Source organism: Temnothorax curvispinosus, unplaced genomic scaffold, assembly GCF_003070985.1.
Source record: "Temnothorax curvispinosus isolate PA1 unplaced genomic scaffold, ASM307098v1 QBEX01001970.1, whole genome shotgun sequence".
NCBI lineage: Eukaryota > Metazoa > Arthropoda > Insecta > Hymenoptera > Formicidae > Temnothorax > Temnothorax curvispinosus.
This window is the reverse complement of record NW_020211750.1, coordinates 1-24,200: the sequence shown is the minus strand read 5'-3', so window position 1 is coordinate 24,200 and position 24,200 is coordinate 1. Positions and strand designations below refer to the sequence as shown.

General features: G+C 46.0%; 1 protein-coding gene across 2 annotated transcripts; it reads right to left on the bottom strand.

Moving 5' to 3' along the window:
- Window positions 1-1,195: 1,195 nt before the first annotated feature.
- On the bottom strand, window positions 1,196-18,779 carry LOC112468766 (paired box protein Pax-6). 2 transcript variants are annotated; one of them, XM_025038111.1, is made up of 8 exons: window positions 17,309-18,779; window positions 16,619-16,799; window positions 12,994-13,270; window positions 10,657-10,821; window positions 10,181-10,251; window positions 5,389-5,612; window positions 4,786-5,048; window positions 1,196-1,923 (listed from the first exon to the last, which is right to left on the bottom strand). In XM_025038111.1, the coding sequence occupies exons 1-8, from the start codon at window positions 17,548-17,550 to the stop codon at window positions 1,835-1,837; spliced, it is 1,512 nt and encodes a 503-aa protein (XP_024893879.1). In that variant the 5' UTR covers window positions 17,551-18,779; the 3' UTR covers window positions 1,196-1,834. The 2 variants fall into 2 exon arrangements, with proteins under 2 accessions (XP_024893879.1, XP_024893878.1); XM_025038110.1 differs by having other exon boundaries at window positions 10,169-10,251; window positions 17,309-18,776.
- Window positions 18,780-24,200: the final 5,421 nt, after the last annotated feature.

The following is a 24,200-nucleotide window of genomic DNA, read 5'->3' as shown; positions in this document are numbered from 1 at the left end:
TAAGTTGTCGATCGATAGACTCTGTTACACAAACGGACACAGACTGGGGCCGCAACATCCTTTCGAGAGAGCGGTGTCTTCCGACGCCATATCTGCCGACAGACACGATGGCCGGCCTCGCTGAAAAAAGCCGCCCTCCAGGCAGCTATCAACCCCCGCAACACCGTTCCCTCCCGCAACGAAATCAGCCTCATCGGGAGACCTACCTACCACCCTAAACTCTCGCGAGAATATATTTCGGCGGGAGCCGCCTACGTGTCTGCGGCTCCCTTTCAATTTCCACGCGGTTCGCGGCCGCCCTTACACGAAGGAAAATATTTGCCGGAAACCGATACAACGTGCGGCAAACAATATGCGCCCGGCGCTATCCAATAAATCCGGTAATAAAGCTCCCCGATACCGAAAAACGAGAGCGCCGCTATAAATTTAATGAATGCTCTTGACATCGATCGACTTCGGGAAACTAAAAGGGAGAATTCGCACATTCGTTGGACAAAGTGAAAAATAACTTTCCCGGCACATTATCGTGCTTGTTAAAAAGATTCTTTTTCAGCAGCAAAGCTATCGGCAGATGCGTGCCAGAGATCATTTTTTAAATTATATGTAACAAATGTCTTAAAGAAATTCCGTTTTTATACAAACGTGCGACGATAACATGTGGTTCTTCACGCGAAAATCCTCGATGTAATGACAATGGTAGCGTAACGTAAATCATTTACACATACTATCGTGAATAGGTAATTACCCTGCGTGACCCGGGGTCATGCGTATACATCTACGAAATCTAGATCAGACATGAAGTGGAAGATGGGTAAAAGTCCATTTGTTCCAGCTCGAATTATAAAACTTATTGCGCTGCCTAGTTTCCGCTCTATGTAATCAGATCGCGTTGGTAAAAAATCTTTTCGTTCAATTTCAAAGAGGATTTAATTACGACGAGCTGCTGCTCCATTACAATCGCCGATGCGGGCGTTGGCAAATTTACAAATTGTTCAAGAAGGGAGGGGAAGCCTATCCTATCTCCTAATTCTAATCGAATAGTTTCGTAGATAGGTATTGCCATTCAGAAAATTGACGGTCGTAAACATTCGAGGACGCGAGTTATTAATCCGACATGCGAGGAAATTACACGATTAATAATATTTAACTCTACGAACAATTAAATAATTGTTCGATCAATCGGAACGTTATAAGATAATTGCAACTGCCATTTATTATCATACATGCTCTCAGCTATGTTTCTTGATAAAAAGACTACCTTTGTCAGCTTGCTCACTTATGGATGGAGAACGTCCGTTAATAAATAAATAATCGCGAAAATAAACTAACGAAATTCTTCAACTTACTGGACAACGGAGAAAATTTTCGGACACTCGCATCGTCATCATCAGAAATTGTGTTCATTCCACGCACAACCGACACTAACTGCGCGTCTTCGATGCGATCGGCGTCACGCTGTCGCGCGAACTATCGAGAGGACGAGCTTTCCTCGTAACGTCTCTATCCTCGCATCTGCCAACGTGGCGTCGCGACAGCAATCGTCACCGTCGGCAGCCAAACGCGAGGAAACACCGCGCCCTGTCTCGGGGACGAGGGATCCACTCGCGACGGTGTCACGGGTCACCGAAAAAATTCAGTCGTTTCACTCACTGGTGTCGGAGTTGTGCACGGGGGTGGTCGCCGGTGTGCTGGGGGCCTGATGCTGCGTCGACTGCGTCGGTATCCCGAGGGAAGCGAGGAGCGGTCGTGGCACCGCGCCCGGGGTGGCGCTCGGCGGCGGCGGGCTCTCCTGGCCTACGAGCAAGCTCGCGGGCGGGAACCCGAAGAGCTGGGATCACTGGAGCCTCGGCCAATAGTTGCCCGCCAGGTCCGGGGTCTGCGAGGGAATCTGCACCGGCACCGAGACGCCGGCTGATATCACGCCTGGAACAGTTCGAAGATGTCGGGGGATTGAGCGCATTTGCGACGACGGCACGAGAGCTGTCGAAGCTCCGGAAAAACGGAACGAGAAGATAAAAAGTAATTCCGAACGGGTGAAGCGCGGTACGAATGGTACGAACGATGTGCTGAACTATATAACGTACGAGAAACACAGAAATCTCATTTTCTAGGAGTATTATTCGACGGTTTCAAAACTGATGGATTATATTCAGAACAAAAATGTAATTATCTTTGCTGCTTAAAATATCACTCCTATTTCGTCCTATTATTATTTAATGATTTATTTCACCACTTTGTAACGCTTCGTTCATTGTCATCTTGATTAAGGAAATACAGTTCTTCCCAGCGACTCTCGACGGTCGCGGCGCGAGCACAGAACGCGTCATTAATCGCGTGAAACGCAGCGGGACTAACTCGCTAAAAACAACCGAGGACGTATTTACGGGAAACGACATGAAACGCACTCGCGAGTGTCGCCCGCGGCGACGGTTGCATAAATAGGATTCGGTTATGATAGCACGCGGCGGCTTCGCACACTTCTGCAATTTGAATTAAACACCTTAACGAGCTACGTCTAATCCAATATAAACTTCCGCGAAAACATTTACGCTCTATGGGGCCCCGCGTCGTAACTTCGTTCCTCGCATGAGCTATAATTATGGCATAAATGCAAGATGGGTAATTTGGCGAGCGTCACAACGAGGACGCGTGCCATAATTACGTTAACCGTGGAACCTACCTTTTATTCGGCTGAAACTTAACGATATTTAGAATATCGATACGAGAATTTACGAACGTATGAAAAAAAAAGCGCGGAATTATCACATTTGCGCTTTTGAAATCTAATAATTCAATCATATCGAATCATGTTTAATTCAAAGGCAATCGATGTCGTAAAACAATTTCTCGGCCACGCGACTTCTTAGATTCTGACATTCAATTGCATCTTGGTAATCTCCCGAACTCCATCTTCGACTTCATATCCGAGAAACGCTGTCACCTCGATGGCGAGGGGGATTAATCGAATATCCGTGACTTTCTCGTTCACCACGTCCGCCAACTGCGAGGCAAACTCGCGCGGTTACGCTCGTTTCCGCGGTCGAACCCCGCGCTAACTCCAGGGGGGGGGGCGGCTACTTAACTATGAAAACGGCGCCGTTTGAGCCGGCAGGACAGGCGCGGCGTTAACGAGCGCGGTGAAAGTCCTTACGGCGCTCGTGCACGTAAAGCGATTATGATGGATAACCCGCGGCTCGTTCCGCACGTAAGGAGCAGGACCACGCGGAGAGAGAGAGAGAGCAGGAGGAGTGGCGGGAAAACGAGAAGGAGGAGGAAGAGGGGGGCGAAAGAGCGGAAAGGAAGAAAGACGATCGCGAGAAGAGTGTGCGAGACGGCGAGAGGAACAGCGGGGTGGGACACACAGTGCGCGCGTGTTCCGCAGTATTCCACCATTCCGGCTTGTGCTCCGCTCCGTTCCTGTAGGTACGCCGCGCACCCCCGTATTTCCTCCCCTTTGGGTTCGCACGTTATTGAGCGCTCGCCCAGCCGAGGCGAGACCCAACCCATCCACATCCTCTGTTCACCCCTGTATATCCTCAGGAGGGAGAGGAAACGAGAGAGAGAAAGAGAAAGAGAGACGCGGAGAAAGAGGCGAAAGGGAGCCTGGCGCGGAGGGCGACGAGAGGGACGGATAGATGGATAGACACGAAGGAGCGAGCGCAACCCCCCGAGGGTGGAAGGGTATAGGAGGCGAAGGGGACGAGAGAAAGGGAGAGAAGAGGCGACGGAGACTGTGAGAGGAGGCGCAACCCTCCGTGGCTTTCGCTAAACGGAAGATGAGGGGGTGAGATGTGGAGATAGACGGAGAAAAGGGATAATAGAGGAAGAGAGTTGGGAGAGAAAAGAAAGAGCCGAACAGAGGAGCCAGCCGGCACGTAAAAAAGAGAGAGTGAGAGAGAAGTTGAGTCGAGAAAATGGAAAATTCACCAGCTACATCGGCGGGGTTGGAAAACCGCCGAACATCCCATTCTTCGATTCAGCCCAGCGGCGCCATGCGAGATTTGTTTTAAAATCCTTTTACAATTCCGTGGGCGAGCGTGGAGCCGCGACCGCGTCGTTGCCCGCTCGCTCTTTCTCTCCCCCCCCCCCCCCCACTCTCTCTCTCGCTCTTTCACTCTCTCTGTTAGCAGGACTATGTAGATTGCGTGTGAAGAGGCTCCCAGGTAATTCTCGACGCTTTATTTCGCGCTTTGAGCCGGCTAGAACACGAGGAAGAAACGGCGATCGCGCGCTGGGTGAAAATTGGAAACGAAAACCTCTACTGGTTTTTGGTGAGGATTCGTTCGTTTCATCATTACACTCTCGTATTTCTATATACGTGTGTATTTCTGTACATTTCGTATCGATGAATGCATGGAACTTTAAAAATATAATCTAAACATCTCTAAACAATTGGAAAGTTATAGGATATAATTTTATAGCTGCAGATATGAGGTACATGTGAGGTACATATATATAGGTATAACGCTTTGATATTTTTGCTAGACAATAATTATAATATAAAATTTTTGCTCTTTAAATAATTAAGAACTATAATAACCGATTGCAATGTTAAATGCATTTAATCGGAGGAAAATTAAGAAAGAATCTTTCGAGAGAGAATATTTTGTTTTCAGTGAATGTGTTTCGGAAGACGCATGTACATTTCTTAAGCGACATCGTTGTTGATGATTGCTTCCGGCAAACATTAATTATTCCTAATACTATATACCTAAATTATTCTTGAGTGACCTTGAAAGCACGAGACGCAGGGAACACAGCAAATTAGTCGTGGCGAGAACTCACCGGTTGCGGTCGAGGTCGTCGGCTGGTAAGGTGCTCCACCTGGTCCGGTGGGCTGTCCCCCTGGCGTTGTGGGGGTGCCACCGTGAGACGTCGGGATGCCCCGATGCGGTTGCGAGTGCGCGGCCGCGGCCGCGCTGTGCGCGTGAGAGTAAGACTGCGTGAGCGAGTGGAGAGGCTCGTGAAACACGTACGCCGGGTATCCCTCGGCGCGTTGCTGAAGACAGCTTCCACCCATTGACCCGCCCAGGCTGCTTGACATCGAGCTGCGAATGATAAAAGCATCCATATCGAAAAGCAACCAACAACTCCTCGACAAACGCATATGCATTAACATGCACGAAATGAACTCTAATTATGGTAATGTGTAAATGACATTTGAAAACGCGGAATTTCAGGATTTAAAAGGAAAGTTATTAGAATATTTACATTGAAATGTTGAGATTTGTGTGAAAAGAATTTAACAAAATGTCGGCAGAATGATTTCAATTTTCACAACAATGAATATTGCCGTTATCGAACCGAGATTTATTCTTCTCGCACATAAATTTTGCGTTTGAGGGACAATGCGTATTGCTTTAACGTAAAAAAAAAAATGTTTCTTACCTGTACGTGTCAGGCATAGTGGCAATCGGTTGTGGTATCGACGAGTACATGGCGTTGAATCCGGCGTTTAAGGGCAACCGTGGCGTGGCAGGGGTGGCCGCGGGAGGCGCGGCGCCGCTGCTACCCCCGCTGCCACCGGCGACCACCTGATCGACGGCGGCCCTCCTCTGGTTCCGTAATTTCTCCTCTCGACGCCACTTCGCCCTGCGATTACTGAACCACACCTGCAACCGACACAATGACGGTGCCTTTGTCACGATAAGTGTGCGGCCGCACACTTGGCGCCGCCGCGCCGCGCCGGCACGGTATTTCGCATCATCCGCACTCGTTCGCATTCGCACTCGTTCGCGCTCGACGACTCTCTTTTGCTTCCTCTCCGGAGAGAACGCCCTCACCTTCCCCGAACCACCCTGTTGTCTCGCTCTTTTTCTCTCTCTCTCTCTCTCTTTCCCTGTCCCTCTTTTTTCTGCCTCTGATCCGATCCGAGGTAGCGCGAAATCTAGCGCCCAGACACTCTTTTCGCATCTCGTGCGAACAGACGCGCGAGTTTGCACGAGGCGCTCCAATTTGTTAATTACGATTGAGCAGTTGTCAGACGGGAAATTGAGTTACTCTTGCTCGCTTGGCCCTTCGCCCCGGTCCCTTGTGCATCCTCTTTACATGTTTTTACCTCCCGCCCCTTCGCAAATTCATACGCGTCCCTTTTCAAGCTTCTGATAGTACTACAAATTGCATCGAACCCGATATCCGAGAAAGAGCGTACCGGTAGGTAATTAATACATCGTTACAATCGCTTCAATCTCGCATTAATAGTATCGGGACGAGCCGAAGGTCTGCGATTATTTCTATCTGCGATGCTATTAGATTTTTAAAACGTCGATTAACTTTAACCTTTATACGCATATATTCAATCGATTCCTTGTTTCTTTGCAGAACTATAATTAGAAGAAGATAAAGAGTATACGTCAGAATTATATAAAACTGTGAGTGTAAATGAAACAGTGGCAGTGTAAATGAAAATACTGAAGTATTAATAGCGGCTTCAATTGTCCTTTCACTGTACCAAGGCGATATCCCAAATGGAGAGACTCGTATAATAAAAATCGGGACTTTATCGTTCCCTATATGCTACGTCTGCACGGATTTCCTGATTTTTGTGATTCCTTTCGGCGATAAGAGGATTCGTCCCCTTCGATATATCGGTTTTCCCTCGCCGGCACTTAGAGCAATCCATGAACCGTGCATTTAGCTTTCACCTCTCTTTTCTATATATTGTGATACTGTTCAGTAGCGTCAATTTTACATAAACATACAATTATATGAATTTTGTTGCATTCTTCAATTATTTTCATGTGCAAAAAAGTATTTTAATACTTTCATTCTATACGATTAAACTGTATTGTTCTCGAACATTATGATTACAAATTTGTCCCATAATTCAAGATATTGCATGTAAATGTCAATTGACGAATGTCGTACGATTCTTATTGACGCAGTCAAACGAATCGATCGTTAATCGAGAGAGGAGATCCAAACCTAATAAATTATATTTAATACAGCTGATAATCGTGCGATTACAGCGCAAGCTTCGAAAGAGTAATCTGCACGTTTTCGCATACTAGTGCGCACAGAGATGAAAATAGAGAACAAAGCAATAACGACAATTTCCATTTCTGTCCGATTTCGGTGTAACGAATTATCGCGTGCGCGCGATATACAGGAAAAAAAGAGGGATGTTTTTCGCAGCGGAAAGAAATGTCATCAACGTAGAAATACAAGCCTTCCGCAATCTCACGTATAACGTCGCGCTACGAATATGACGGGGGTCCTCGATTGAATCAAAAAATAAATTCTATCCTCCTGTCCTCCCATTGGCGCAGCAAATCGTGTTCGGCCACCCCACCGTCAAATATCTGCCATTCGCCCGCAGCGGGCTTCTTCCGCCCAATACTATCGTCCCTCGTAAACTCGTCCTCCCTCGTCCCAAAAACTCGTCCGAATCGATCCACGGGAAAGTCCGTGATCCGAACACGTTCGGTCCTTAGTGTTACCTCTACTCAAAGAACACAGTCCTCTCGGCCGTCGTCAACGGCCGAAACGCGCCGCGGAGACCGGTTTCCGACACTGGTTTCCGACCTTGAAACTTTCGACCTTCATTTCACGATGTGCCGACTGGAGGAAGCGTAAGAAATTCGTTCGTTTACACGCTTCGCCGGTACTTTCTGGGACTAATGAAGCGTGCGAACGCTGTCACGCTGCGAAATCTCCCATTTTTACCGATGAAAAGAGATGTAAACGAGAGGAAAATAAACGTCTTTATTCGCAAAAATTGCCTGGCGATATTAATATTGATCACGGCAAATCTCGCGGATATCTAATATATATCCAGCTTTATGATTTATTAATAGCACTCGTTTTATTCGGCGGTATTCCTGGGGGGGCGGGGGGGGGATAAAAATCCCGCTTTAATCCTCGTAGCGTATCAGCCATCGCGCTCGCACGAGTCGACTTAGGGAATGCCGCGGATGATAATCGGCCGGCGACGTGACGGTAGTACGGCGTGGCGAATCTCGTGGCCATGGCCGAGGTATATAGGTGGAAAAGCGAGGGATGGGCCAATCGGAGGGCGACCTCCCTGGGGACACGACCATGGTTGCCATGGTTGCGTCCGAGAACCCTCTTAGGCCTTTTGCACGATCCCTCGCGGTTCGGGCGGGCCGCGTTTACATGCCGCGCCATGCCGCGCCGCGCCGCGCCGTTCCGTGCCGTTCCGTGCCGCGCTGCGGCGTGCCGCGTAATGTGTTCCGTGTTCCATTAGAATTCCCGGCACTTCATTCTTCGTCTTTCACATACTTCGTCGTTCAACGATCGTCCGGCAATCGGTCCAGCTCGGCGATCTCCGCGATTCCCTCTTTCGTCCTCTCCAGCAAGCTCTACTATCTTTTTCTCCTCCATTCTCTTTCATTTTCGCCCCGTCTCGCTCGGTCTTCCTTTCCTTTCTGTCTTTCTCTCCCTCTCTCTTTCTCTCTCTCTCTCTTCCTCGTCGAACTTCTCCTTTTCCCTCCCACGCCGGAACTCCCGGTTTCCTGCACTTAGCAAGATCAATACCAGCCAACGAGGCTTGAAAACATGCGTCAACATGGTCTTGCACTGTTTGTACGTCCACATAACGCTCAGCGCGCCCGGTACTACCACCACATAGAACCCCACCGGCCACTTCGTCGACCCTTCCGTCTCTTCATACCGCGGTGATGCAGGTGAGAGGCGGAGGTAGAAGGTGGAGAGTAAACACGGCCAAACAATGTTCGATAAGGCTACGTATTAGTGGTTCGACGTTGATATTAATTATAATTATACAACATGGCATTTTGCACCCCTTGTACGATTAAAAAGTAAGAGGGTATTATCGAAATAGGAGAGTTGCTAAACAACATCAACATGTATTATGGACGTGGTTGCATACGTAACAAGAACTTAATCGTATTGAAAATAACATGTCCATGTTGCTAATAAATGTTAGAACAGATTGCTGTGGCAATGAGACGAAAATTTAATTGTAACTAACATTGTAATGCAATTGTCGAGTTATTTATAATAAAATGCAGAATAATAACGTAATGAATTAAAACAGGACTCTTAACATAATCCATTGATTCTAGATAGAAGTTAGACAATACAAACATTTAGAGCATAAAAATAAAGAAATAAGAATGAAATAAATGCGTTATGACAATTTAGATATTCAGATGTTAAAAAGTTTTTAACTTTTCAAAAAGTTAAAAACTTTTAAGCTATTTAATTTTTTAATTATCGTGGAAGTTGATATCTACGTTTTTTTTACTTTGATTATCGTAATTTCTCTACCAGTTGCAGCCTTCATCATGTCACATGAAGAATATAAACTTGCTTTGCAGGAAAGCGATGGCGAGCAGAGAGTTCGCGGAAACTTTATAAGGAAACGAACAACGATATTACTCACTTTAAATGCGAGATTTTGTGAGTTTTCCTGATCTTATAATTTAAATGATTTCTTGCTCCGTCGAGATTTCTGTCTCTCGTTTTCCATGATTCTTAGCTTTGTCGATTCAATCAAAGATTCTTCGAATTTGTAGAATTTCAAAGTCCTTCAGAAAGGATTCAGTCGAAATTCAATTATCGTTTCGCAATGTTCAATCTAATAAAACATTCAGACATTTGTATAACTGTGTTCTCTTTCTTCTGCATTCTTATTGTTTATCAAAATGTGTCTCATCTAATAAATCTTGGAATCTTGTACGACGAGAGTAAGATGTGACATGTAAAATTTTCAATACGATTAATGCATTATTATCGGAGAAATGTAGTATGTTCTAGCGCACGTTTCTAAATTCTAGCAAATAAATAAATCGTGCATCTGCCCGTGTCGTAAAACTGACGAGAAAAGTCCCGTGCGCGCACATAAGAATACGTAAATAGCGACGAAGCAGTCGGACGAAAGAGGTGACAAAATCTCATTGGAAGTCTCGCGGGCGGCATCAAGCTTTCAACCGGTCGGAGGTGTTTAATGTTCCCCACGTACGACCACGTGGCCGCACGTTAAAAGCATTTAATGAAAGGGCGTCGTCGCACTTACGCCGTTCGACCCTCCCGCCGGGAGGAACGGGCGGAATAAGAAGAGAGAAAGACGCGCCCGGGGAAAGCGTTGCGTGGGCGAGGGGGGCCGAAGAGAGGAGGACAAGTGGGTGGAGCGAATGTCGGTAGAGGAAGCGCACACACGCCGCATTCGCACATTCACACTCACCTGGATACGTGCCTCAGGTAATCCGATCTTCTCGGCGAGACGCTCCCGTGCAAACACGTCCGGGTAATGTGTCCGCTCGAATTCTGAAACGAAACCAGTTTGCAACAAGTGCTCGTTATTTAGCCGCGTCGTCGGCATTAATTATCGCGATATACACGAAGCTTGCCGGCCATCGCGTATTTTCATTTTTCGCGACCGAGCGGATGCCGGAGACCAAATGGAGGAAGAATCTCTATATATCGGAATATACAAAGAGCTATATACCTGTATAACTTTTTTATATCACAAACGAGTATACAAAAAGTTTTAATTTGAAGCTCAAGTACCAATAAAAAAAAAACTATAAACGAACAAGCATTATGTCCAATTAAATTTAGAAAAGGGGCTCGCAATGAAAAAAGAATCCAGGTCGAAGGACGTGATTTCTCAAGTCGCAAATATCAGAATTGATTATCGAGATTGATAACTTTTTCAGATTTTCTACTGACCTTTCTCGAGGCTGTCTATCTGCTCATTAGAGAAGGAAGTTCGGTTGCGCTGCAATTTCCTCTTCAGCCTCAGCCGCACTTGCGAGTCCTCGTCGCCGGAGGAGTTGTGCTCCGAATTACCGTCCGAAGTTGTCTCCTGCTGATGCGACAATAGAGATCCGGTGTCTGGAACAAGAATTAATTATCTTTCCTTCAAATGTATTATTTCAGCCATCTTAAACATATCTTTCATATTTACGATTACACAATGAGATTTCGTGTTTTAATTGAAGTACAATCATATATCTTATACATAACAACTGTCATTCTGTTTTCTGAACTATGTCAAACGTTAATCATTTTTCCATCGCCTAAAACTGAAATAATAAAGATTAATTGTTCAAAAACTTGGGCAATCTTTCTCTCACATTGTGAGAAGCGTCGCGATCTAATTAAAAAAAGCCTGCTTTTCCGCAGCACATCAATCGGTCGATCCCGTAACGCGATCCGCCGTTCTCGAGATTCCTAGACACCGCCGCGCGTTCAAGCGTGCGCGACCGGTCTTCGGGGTCGCGTCTCGTGTTGGTGCGTCGGTTCGTACGCGCGCAAGGGTAGCCCCTCGTCAAGCCCCGTGGGCCGCGATTACTTTCCGCCTCCGCGCACCACACCCTCGTCTCTTTCCATTCCTCCCGATGCCTTCCCTGCGTCCCTCCGTGCCTCCGCTCTATCCGTGTCCGTCCCTCCATACGGCAGCGGAGAGATGTACATATATACGTTCACCCTTACGCTCGCGCGTACATAGATATGCACATATGTATTACATGTCTATGTAATCTATATTGCATATATGTATATATGTAATACCTATATATAATATATATGTATATGTGTAATACATATACTGTAATATATATATATATATATATATATATACACCGTTCATTCGTCAGCTGCTCGCTTTCTCGTTCGCTCATCTCAACCCCCGCGCAACCCCCAATTGGACTCGACCCTGCGAAACCCCCTCGACTAGAAATACCGGCACCCCAAACACGCCTCTTTCTTTCCCTCCGGTTCTTCCCGCCTGCCTCATCGTTCTACCCATCAGCTCTCCCGTTCTTCTCCTTCCCGCGGAATCCACCCCCAAGCCTCCTCGCGAATACCCCTGCGCGTAACGACCAAACCGGGGAACGATCCTCAGCGGTCCGCTGCAGACGGATCGTTGGCTTTAATTTTCTAGGTGACGACGCACGCCCAGCCGAAGAAAAGAGAAGAGATTAGCCCGATGCTCTCTGCAATCCGGCCGCTTAATACGCCCGCTGTGGCCAAAGTGGCCGCGATCGACCGTTCGATGCATTCTTGTGCATCCAAGTGCACTATAAGCGGCACTTTGACGTATTCAGTAAGGCATATAAACTACTACCTTCTAAGTGGCGACGCGATTTAAGATACACCTGAACACAACTTTTTAAAAAAATTGTTTACAGTCTTGTTTATATTTAACTTATTAGCGTTAGCGTCATTATCGTCATTTAAAGTTATTTAGTACGCCAAGATATACTTTGAGATATTTTAATACAGATATATTAGAATATTTATTCCGTCAAGATAATCAGATTGACATATATAATTGAAAGACGGTCCGCGAAATGAATTCCGAGACTGCGGAAAAGCATCGACGATGATATTTCGAAATCCGCAGAGAATACACTTGCCAGTGAAAGCACTTTTCTACCTGTCACTTTATCACGATTCACGTAATCTGCCTATTGAGGGCGGCCGCATCTGGGTTCGTCATTCGTGGACTGATTCTAGTTAAGAACCGAGCCGCAGGCCCGATTTTCGTGATCCTATTAGACTTATAGCGCTGCAGGATGGACCCTTTTTCCCTACTCGATCGCGTATGTGCGCGTACATGTATTGTACGAGGCGTCGAGGATCCGGAATCGCACAATGCAACGTACATTTCTCGCGAATCGAGGGAGATGATACGAGACAGAGTGCAATCGTTCAAAGATATTTCTTCGAAAGCAAGATCGTATAAATTTTAGTCCGCAAAGAGAAATATTCGTTCGTCGAAGTTTTAATCAATCTGAACTTTAATGTTAAAATTATATATATAAGGAATTATTTTTTTGAAAGAAATTAAGATCATTATAATCCGTATTCACGACATAAAATTATTTTCTGTTTTAATATAGATTTTATTTTTTGTTATTTAAGAGAGATAAACTTGATTTAGATTAAAAGATAAAGCACCAGGAAGGTAAATAAATATTGATCTGCATGATCTTTAAAATTTTAATTAAGATACGACATCAACCAACACCGAGTCCACCTAATATTTCTACAAGTACTTACCGCTTCGCTTCAGCAAAGAATCGTCACGCCCGTGAAGCTGACTACTGGGCAAAAGAGTTTGACCGGATCCAGGAGTCGCCGCGGTTGGAATTCCCGTGGCCAGGGGATGATGGGGAGGTGTTGCCGAATACCACGCTGGCGGCCAGCCTGCTGCCTGCCCGTTAAACATTCTCAGCTTGTCGTAGACGCTCTCGGCACCCTGATGCGCTTGCACCGCAGCCGCCTGTTGCTCCTTCTGCGAGGCCAGGTTCCTGAGTACCCTGTTAATGGACGACACCTACGAAATTTTCAATTAGAATCAATTTGAATCGCCTATTAATTCAATCCTATTGAATATTAAAAAAGTGATATAAAAGATATCGCTAATTATGTTTTTTTCTTGTCCAAATTGCTGGCAACGATTTTTATAAAAATTATAAATAAATTCGTCACCAGCATAAATTTGTTTCGAAGTGTCTTAAAAATGTAGTATACAAATTATTATTATGCAAATTATATCTGTCTTTGTCATAAATTCAAAATTATTTTAAGAAATTTAGCATTTTAATGGTCAGATAACAGAATTTTTAATTAATAATAAGTAAAACTTAGACCGATAAATGATTCTCCCAAATTCACACAAAAATAATAAGCAACAAAGATGCAGCTCGATCGAATATGACATCTCTATTAAAAGAATCTTAAATATTGAATATCTCTAAATATAATTTAGTTAATAATCTGCGTTATCTGAAACTTGGCTCTCCAATGTTAATTAATCTTTAATAATTAATTTATAGTAATTAGTCTTTAATTAATCTTTAATAATAATTCATAATTCAAAAACTATTGAAACAATTATCATTTTTTCTATATAATTTCGCTTCTAATATTCGTAGCTTAGAGAAAAAAACCGAGTAATTCAGAGAAAATGTTGCGTCGCTTTTCGGCACTAATGATACGCGATATGTATCCCTGTGGACAAGATACCTCCATCGTCCATTCCTGATCAAGGGAAAGGAAGATAAAGGCAAAAGAGACCGACGCGGCGGATCGGGGCGAGGCTCTTTGTAAAATCTCGCAACCGCAGCCACTCGTTGTCGCACAAGAATCATTTCCGTCGTCGTAGCCGCGCACTGATTGTCCGTCCCTTGCCGCCGCCCGCGCCCCTTGCGCGGGATCTTTCCTCCTCTTTTTCGTCCTCCCGCAGTCGCAGAATGCGAAGGGGGTCATACCCAGATGAAAGGACACCGCCATCCAATTATTATTACATAAAACGGTTCTCTACGGCTCTTCGTTCCCCCTCCAATCCGGGGGACGGTCGCCGCCGTCATCGTTGTCGTCTTCACCTTACGCCCGCAACCGAGCCACTGGCTAACTCCGAAGTTATAACGAGCCAGCCGTATAGCACCAGGGATCCAAGCATCGCGCTCTCAACTTGTACATAATGGTCCTCGGCGCGCTCCATACACGCGCCAACCCCATCCCCCACACACCCTTCTGTAATCGACGCCGAGCTTGATGCAGCAGCCGGATATACATGGCCGTTAATGCAGCGCGGACGTCGGATATCGAGCGGAGCTTCTTAATTACGAGGTCGACAAGCTTCGACGAGAACGGCATGAGTGCGCAAAGCCGATCCTTCTCGCATAGTTTGAGTCAAAACCGACGGAATAATGGCCGGGTGACGCCGAGAGAACGTCGCTGTTATAGAATAGCGCGCGTTGCACCAGTCGTCCATTAGAGCTGAATTAAAGACGAGGAACTCTGACTCCGATCATATTCGGGTACATTCGAGTGAATATTGCACTTCGCTGTAATACCGGAGCTTCATAAATTAAACGTATAGTTTTCTACGCAAAGGCAGTCGCAGCATGATGAGAATAATTAGGAGATATAAAAAAAAGTAGAATCTTTTAAGTCCAATCTTCCGCGATGGCATATTAGAATATAGGGAAATGTCGATTTTCATCGATCACATTCGCCACGTCCGGAGCTCATCGAGCGTATGTAACTTCCACCGTCTCGACTCGTTCCAACGCTATGAGACAGTAACAGGCGAATAGCGGAAGCGACGTTTCGAGACGAGTTAGCCCCGGCTAACCCGGACCAGGCTCTCCGTCATCAAACCGTCTATCCAGCCTGGATGCCGGGAGAGAGAGAGAGAGAGAGAGAGAGAACGACCGCTCTACTCTCACCGCACAACAGCCGCAGCGTCGATGCAGGCCATTACACGCGCGACCGGACACGAATAATTGTGCAACACGCTTAACTGATCCCATTCACCCTGATTCTACCCGCTCCCGTCCGCTCTCGCCGCCGACTAACCCCGCGCGCACCCCCGACACCAACCCCCGACGCCATGTGTACCAGCCGCAATAGCCAACGTCACCGCCAATGCTACCAGCGATCCACCAACAGTATAGCCGAGAAAAAATCGAAACGATCGAAACAACGATCTGTCGATCAAATAACGTCTCTTCTCTTGATTCCGACTTGAAATTATTCTCGAAAAGAATTCTAGATTGATTTCTGGTTCACTGATTTCAAGAAATTCGAATATTTATATACTCTCTTTCTCTCTATAGGTTCTATATTTTACTATTTCATTATTTTAAGAACATTTTAAAAATACGTTGTCGTTAATAGAACAATGCTTGTCACTTTAGAAAAAATGATAATTAGTAAATATATTGAAAAGAGTGAGATATATTTCCTTATCATTAATAGAGTGATGTTTGTCACTTGAGAAAAAATATATGATAAATATTAAATACATTAAGAGATGAGATATATATTATAGAGCGATGCTCTCAAATGTAATCTCGCAACTGTTCGGCGCATTACACGCTTGATGACAAGAGCGCGTGCTAGACGTTCTGATTGATCATCCTGGAACCCCCAACATTTCCTATCAACCTCTTCTTCATTCGGTTCCTAGGAGCACACCGACAAGAGCGAGTTTGTTCCGCAAGCCGATGGATAACGACTTGTACGCGTGCCATCCCCCTCGGTATTCCTGACGAGCAGTCGATAGGGGAGAGGGGGGATACTGCCAGTAGAGAGAGCGTCCTCAGAGGAGCCAGACGAGGACGATCGACCTTTGAGGATATTTCGCGCGGTCGAGAAGGGAGGTTGGGCGGGCAGGATGTTTGGTAGATGGACGGACGTACAACCGGAGAGGATTCTTCGGGTTTTCGGGGAAGGGCGATCAGCGCCCGGGAGAGGGTGGACAATGCCGAGGTCCGCGTAATGGACCGATTACCCCACCCAGCCGATCGTATTGACGAGACTTTGATTAGGGTCGAGTAGCCGGATCCGACGGGTAAGTACACTCGACCGGCTGCGCGCCACGATAAGTCGACGGCGGATTACGCGTAAACTTATACCGTATCCAATCAATGGTATGGCGCCAACGCAGCGGGAAATTTATTCGCACGTCGCGAATTTATGCGCGAGACGAGAGGGAATCGTGCGTGCAACCTTGAGGAATTTGCGTAATCTGCTCATCTAAACTCGCTTCATTCTAGTCTACAGTATCTATAGCGAAGTACAATCAATCAAAATGTTTGATTTCAAATATTAATCACCTGACAGTCGGCATGTTCCTGAATTAAATATATCTTACAACTGACTTGTTACTTACGCTGGGAATATTGTCGTTATTGCAAACGCCCTCTTGCAAAAGTCGATCGCGAATCTCCCAGGCGAAGATCGAGGGACATTCTCGTTTGTAGTCGGCGATTTTGTTGACCACAGGCGTCGTCGCCACTCGTGGCTTGCTACCGCCAATCGCCCGCGGCTTGATCGAGCCAGTCTCATAATACCTGCGAAAAGAACAATTATTATTTTCACTTAATGCGTATTACATCGTAGCGAGTCTTTTAAGCATAGCATAGTTATCGGAAAAAAAAATGCGAGTCTTTAAACGGGAAATCAGTGGATGAAAGCTAGCTTTATATCAATACTCCGCAATTTGCAGGAACTATGTTACATTCACGAAGATATTGCTGTATGAAAAATGGAAATATAACGTAACATTCGTTTATTATTATATATCCAATTATTTTTAAATCTGTAACGTCAACGAATCGCTAAAAATAGAAGAAAATCCTGTGAATTCTCTCGCAAATTTATCGATTGGCCGTTAATTGCCTCGAGGAGATACAAGCAGTTGTGTCTTGTGGCCATTGAACCCGATTTATCGAATCAGCTAGTATAGACAATAGCATATCAAATTCCGTTGCTGCTCAAGTATCGCAGAACGGTTTAATTTCCTGAACGCGTTCGTCCCACGATTTCGAAGGGAGATCAACATCCGCGGCGCGGTACTTACCTGCCGAGGATCTTGGAGACGCATCCATTGCTGACCTGCAGTATGCGCGATATGTCGCACGGTCTGGCCCCGCTGTGGGCCAGCTCGACGATCTTCTGCCTCGTGGAGTCCGGCAGCGGTCGGCCGTTGACGTAAACGCCGCCGAGCTGGTTAACCCCGCTGTGTCCTGCAGCCGAGCACCCAAATATTGAGTTCTGTCCGACCATAGAACCCCCGCCAATACCCGCGCCACCCCCGTGCATCAAGTCCTCCTCTGTGAATCAAAACGCGCGCAAACGTATACGTCACCTCGCCAGAACATCTGATTGGTAAACAGCGGGATAGTACACCGCGCCGGTATATACGTGCGTTCTTATTAGTCTAATTAGCGCTCGCGCCCGTCGCACGGATCCGGAAGCGTCAGATTGAACGCCAAGGGAGATGTTTGCGTCGCGATCACACGGTCCGCCGCCCTGCGGATGTCACGTAACGAAGATCAGTTTGACCCTTGCGCGCCGATTAATTCGCGCTGCCGTGTACCTTATTACGGTTAACATCTGCGTACGATCTGTGTAACGTGCGCGCGGAGGAGTCGCCGAAACGGAAATCTATCGCGTAGATATACGTGCGACGTGTTGACGACGACGGTAATTGCGACGCGAATGGACAATGCGGCAGGTCTAACGAATAGATATACGGTACGGTATCGTGCAATTCGATCATTACGTGGGAGGCTTCAGAAATTGTACCGTTGCGATACAACTTACAATGCAGACGCATATGTATATATACATGTATATCATATATATGAACGAAAATGCATTCGATTTGCCCAGAGAGTACAGTGTCAATGACAAAAACAATTTAAAAGACCCTGGATCTCTCATGGTGAACAAAACGGCTTTTCACATACATGTCCTAATGCGGGCAAAAATTTTAGCTTGTCTCATCACTGTTAAATTCCCGCGGTGCGTCGTCGCCGACGCGAGGAAAAAGATGCAACGAGAGAGTGTCGTAACGGCGCGCGCGCGCGCGAATGACGGGAGACTCGAGAGGAGCCGGCGTTACTAAATGCATCTTGCAATTAACAAATTTAATTAATCCCCGCTTTTACGCCGCGCAAAACGACAAGAAATAGTTGGAATGTAATCTTGGATGGCTCGCTCCGCCTTTGTCGCTGTGCGAAATCCACTTCGTATAACGACACGAAGTGGTTTTCTCGCTCTCGCTGTGTCCCGCCGCCTGTCCCTTCCTCTCTCGTCTTACCTCCTTCTGTCCTTACGCCATTTCTGTCGTACCTCATTTTCACCGATGCGAAAGGATCGAAGATCGCTGCATCTTACGATCAATCGACATTGTAAAAATGTGCATGGAAGGACGGAAGGTCCTTCGACAGAAAATCATGACGACTTTTCAGAAGATAATAATTCTTCATGATTGCCATCATTGAATCAGATTGAGTTAATTCGTGAAGTTTTTATATTGTAATATATGTAAAATAATTGTGTTTTATACGTAAATGCGATATAGAAGTACTTGTACAGTTTTAAAAATTCTAAAAATTAATGATAAATGTTTTAAAATTATTTTATGGGACTTTTATAATTGACAATGCAAATTTTGTGTTTTATTAATTTCTATATTGATTCACCTCTGGCGGATGGCTTTTTTTATCCGTAACTATCTCTGTTGGCAATAGATCCGTTCTACAATTCTCTACTTATTGCGGAAGGTTTCCTCGCTTCAGTCGTCCCTGCATTATAACCAGAGCTTTTTAAGCGAGCTTCAAGCATGCTGAAAGGAATGGAATATGGTGATGAAGAACGAGAAGCGAGAAATTGGAGTCGAGAGTCTTGTTACAAATAATTCCGCAGCGAGGCAACGCGGAAATTTTCGAGAGGATGCTTCTTACCCCTCCATTTTATCCTACCCCCTGCATCCGGATGCTGCGATTCGCGAATGTAAGAAGAGAGAAATAACGTCATCTTTTTTAGGACGCGATATTATAACTGCATTTAATTTCGCGATCCCCTTACGCGACAAAATATTGATAAAAGTTTTGAAATATATTGAGAAGTATTTTGCAAAGTTTTCGAGGAATCTAGGAAAAGCTCGAATAAATTGGATCGGTACACGACGACCGATTAAGAATGTCAGAATATAATATCAATGATTTTGCAGAGATGGAATTTGATCTTCGTTATCAACTTGTCGGTCGTAGTCGTCACCCCGTTTTCCGCGAACTCTGTGCCTCGGTGAGTTTCATAAAGTTCTTTTGATTACGCACACGGCGGAAAGTAGATGATAGCGGTAAGAGCGAGACATTTTCCTCAAACCAATTAGAGCGACACTCTCCGCAATTTCTTTTACGATGAGCTAATGAATATTCATCCTTTGCTCGAATTAATAAAAGCGTATAGATTCGCGGATACGTACAGCTGTCACGTTTATATAGAGCAACATACCATCACGAATTATAATATTCCGTCATAATATAATATACCAAAGAGTATCTTAATTCATTAATTTATTTCGTGTATTGCGATTTTCAGATTATAATTGGTAAAGTACTATTCAGATATAGACAAGTATTATCCGAAGACACTTGGTCTCGTACTTTTCTGAATCACTTTTTCAACAAAGTAATTTGTGTTAAAAATAAGCGACGGTGAAAGCGAGGACGCGTCGCGCCGCGCCGCGTCTCGCCTTTGAAGGGACGGCGCACAAGTCTGTGCTGTTTTTCACAAGTTTAATTCGTTACAAAGGGGACAAGTGTGCGCGACTTAGCTGTAGCACGTATACGCGCGCGAGATTCACCCTTTCGCTCATCGTCTTTTGCCTCACGCTCTCCTCCCCAGAGCGGGGGGGAGGGAGGGACGGCCACCCCCGACAGAGGGGGATGATGTCGGCGAGAGGGCTCGAATATCGCTCGAGCCCGACGCCGTCGACCCGTGCACACACCCGCCGCGCCGGCCGCACACATTCTTTATATATAATTTCGCGTTAATCTACGCGGCGGTGCGGCGCAAAAGCGAGTAGCGCCGCAAAGTGAGGCAAAAAGGTTCCGCTTGGCTGAGCGTGAAACGGGACACAGATTAAATCCCATCCTGTGCAACCCCGGCGCACGACGTCGCGGCACCCTCGTCCTCCCCGACCCTCCCCGCGTCAGTTCGCTCGGTCGAGCCACCCCTTGCCCACCCTCGCCAAACACGTCCCCCTCCCCTCCTCGATCTCCGCGCCGGGCGAGAGGCGGTCTTTAAGCGCGAAAACGATCGCCGGGTATTTAAAATGCGCGAATAGACGCCGGCGAATCGATGTAACACCTCACGCGAGTCGATTTTGCAATTGGGTCCTCAATGGAATTTTCGCCAGGTCTGCTTGACAGCGGAAGTTAACTGAAAGATTTATTTGCCTGGAGATCTTGGATTTCCAAGTGCGTTTCTAAAAAGTCGCAAAAAGTCGCGAAAGTACGCACGGCACGGTCCGAAATTCTCGAAACACTTGATCAATTTCGTGAGTCATTGTGTACGTACTCGTAGACGAACAAACATTAAACCCGTTGGAAAGGAACGATTGATCGTTACCCGATAATAGAAACAAAACAGCTCAACGGAGCGGCTAATGCGCCACTCCAATTTCCAACGATGACGGAAAGTTTGCAGCGGAATAGTTGTTTAATGGGATGTAATAATAGTTTGCGGGTAATTAGTCCCGCGCTGCGACTCGAAACCGGCCGAACGTAATCAGTTACAGAGTGTGCCGGTCCGAATTCATTTAACGAACTGCTGTTTATCCGTCGACATCCATAAAAAATATCGCTTTCGCGGCCAAATTGCTTTTGCCTCTCGTCGTTGCGCGTCGCGCATACGCTAAATAATATAATTATGCCCGCCGACCGCATTAATTAGACACATAAATCGTCCAACTCTCTGAGCTTGATATAATAGGAGCGATTACAAAACAGATATTTCGGTTGGCGGTAATACAAAACGTATTATTAGACTCTGCCAGTGAAAAATAAAAAGAGACCATGTGGAGTCTGCTGGTTTTGACGGCATTATAAAAGCGCGTACAATCGGGAATTAACGAACATTCACCGTGGCTCAATTATCCAATCATTTACATTGGAAATTAAGATAAACGTGACCGCAAATAACTAATAATTTGATAAATAATTTATAACGGAAGTTGTTTTAGTTCACTATAAAAAATTTACTCCAAAGCTGTCGTCGCGCGTTAACGCTTCTCGCTGAAACATTTACAAGATTTAGTCGCGCTTATTTCCGGTGATATAGCCCGGAGTCTGTTATGCGGCATAACGTCGGGGACGGTCTGAAGTCGACGCGTTTGTCGAGTGTCAACCGGCTAAACGTTATTATCACGTCGGTAGAGATGAGCAAACCGGGGGGGGGGGGGGGGGGGGGGGCGCAGTCGGGGCACAGCCTCCGAGCGTTTCGTGATAAACTCGCCGAGTACTACGGAGTGAGAGAACTTCATCTCATGCGTCTTTCAACGACATCAAAGATGGCGTGCCAGGCATACGCTCTCTAATGAGTTGAATCGCGGTAAGAGCGCCCGCGCCCGCTTCCCGAGCGACGACGAATTCATTACGGACGGTGTTAAGAGGCGACGGCGCAGTATTAGCAGCCGCCATCCCCCCGGTAGCGCATACTCATTACCCGCGCCCGTTATTATTGACACCAAGTGTGTAAGGCAGTCATGCAAGTGTGTGTCGTCTTCCCCGTAGCTTTTCGCGGGTAAATACCGAACTCATGGCCGCTGGGGTTAGTAATCGTACGTGCGCCTTCGTTACTATTCACAGATAACAAGATGCCTCACGCGGGAATACGCGAGATAACGCGATAATCTTGACGCCCGTTTGCGCAACGGTTAAACAAGTTTTGCGCCCGGTAAACGGGATAACGGACCGTGAAATCCCAGCTCGATAAACGCGCAATGCGAAAGGAGCTATTGTCGTAACGAGCAAAGGCGACAGCAATCCTTAATATCATCGAAGTAATTGGCCTGTCGTTCGTATGTAGTCCGTCACACATTACTTTTAAGCCTTTCGCATACGTAAACTAGTTGGCTTCATCGTTCTCCAATCGCGAATGAAAAATGTCGTGAATGTCTGGCAAAAGATTTAATAGCTTAATTAACGGCCTTTAATGAATCTTTAAGATTTAATGATTGATTAATAGCTTTTCGTACACAAAGTGTGTCCCAGAATTCGCGTGCAATTATTTTTAAATTAACGGAATGTCTCGTATACCGTATCTTCCGCTAGAATGTACCACGCAGATCAAAGAGCCAAACTGGCGTGTTCGAAGTTCCCCTACATATACCTATACGGGCAAAAGTTATCGGCGTGCCTCGCGGACGTATTGCGGAGCCGTGGTCTCTATTGATTGGTCGCGGGGATAATCCCGCGCCGCCGACATTTATTACCCCCTTGGAAGCAGCGGAGGCAGGTAATCTCCGCAGCCTCTCGCTGTGCCCTGGCACGCGTGAGATCCGATCCCAGAGCCCGTAACCAACGCGCGGGGCCCATAACCATTAACAAATCTCGTGTAGCAACGAGAACGAAATAAAGCGCTCTTGAATCGGCCGTTTGATTCCAATAGCTACCGGGGTTTTTATGGAGAACCGAAGTAAGAGGAAACGCGCGCGTTCTCTCTCTCTCTCTCTCTCTCTCTTTCCCTGATATATATACATTACGTAGGAGAAAAAGAGAGAATGCGAGAGGAGGTAGACTGGTGGTTGGACGAATGAAAGAGGGGCGCGCTCGTGCCACGCGAGCATTGTCCGCCTCTGAAGCTATACACGAATGCGAGGAGGGGGCATTATAGGAAGAGAAAGCGGGGGGAGGGGGGAAGCACTTACCCTCCTACAAGTCCCATTATGATCTCGCGTGGGCCATAGTCGCGTAACGCGATCCCGCGTCTCCGCGTTTTCGAGCGAAGTGTGGGTAACTCCTCGACCGGAGAAAGATTACGTTGCGTCGAGACAAATTGGCGGTGTAAGCGACCCCCCCGCTTATTGTCGGGGGGTACGAAGGAAGGGAGATTCGTGCCAGCCTAACCGATTGTTGCCGGGTGTGGTGCGCGCGTTTGGGGGTCGCGAGGACGAATCTCTCGAGGTGCAAGAGGGCCTCCACCCTTCGCCGCGCCGGAGTCGCTGACGAAGGGACCGCTGGCCCGACAGAAGCCGACCAAAGGCGTGTCAAGTTACCAACTAACCCCCGGGGGTAACCGCGAGCTCACCTAAGCTCATAAGCGGACGCGTATTTACTCGTCCCTTCTCTCGTATAACTCATCACGAGTTCGCTGGAAGGGCTGCGAACTTATCGAAACCATCTACCTTAAGAAAACTTTGATCCGCGTATGTTACGACTTCCTTGTCGCCATTAGATTAAGGGTAATGTGAAGGGTAATACGATGAACACACACGGAGCAACTCGCGTTCAAGTATCTACCTGCTCGAGTATCGTCCCGCGAATGATAGCACGACGCGGCAATAACACAATATGCGCTACCCGCCGCAAAAACAAACATCAAAGTCATGTACTAGTTGATTTGTTGTCGCCCAAAATGTTACTTTAACACTAATTAGGTACTAAAATACTTTATTCTAGTACTTGAGATCGTACGAAAACCATGAAGGACATCAAACTTAACATCATATTTAAGCGTGACATTACAGTATTATATTTGTTAAATAATGTGTAATTCTTAAAATTTAATTCTTAAAATATTAAATTAAAATATTATATTAAAATATTAAATATTTAATTCTTAAATAATGTGTAATTCTTAAAATATTTGTTAAATAATGTGTAATTCTTAAAATTTTCAGTAAGATATTTTTTTAGAGAAATCTTATATTATCTAAGAGTTCTCTTAGAGTTAGAGTT

Coding starts and splice junctions, on each gene's coding strand:
- LOC112468766 (XM_025038110.1), bottom strand. CDS start 17,550: ATGCACGGGGGTGGCGCGGGTATTGGCGGGGGTTCTATGGTCGGACAG. Junction 10,822..12,993: donor TTCTTTGCTGAAGCGAAGCG/GTAAGTACTTGT, acceptor TTCTTGTTCCAG/ACACCGGATCTCTATTGTCG. Junction 5,049..5,388: donor ACTATGCCTGACACGTACAG/GTAAGAAACATT, acceptor TATCATTCGCAG/CTCGATGTCAAGCAGCCTGG.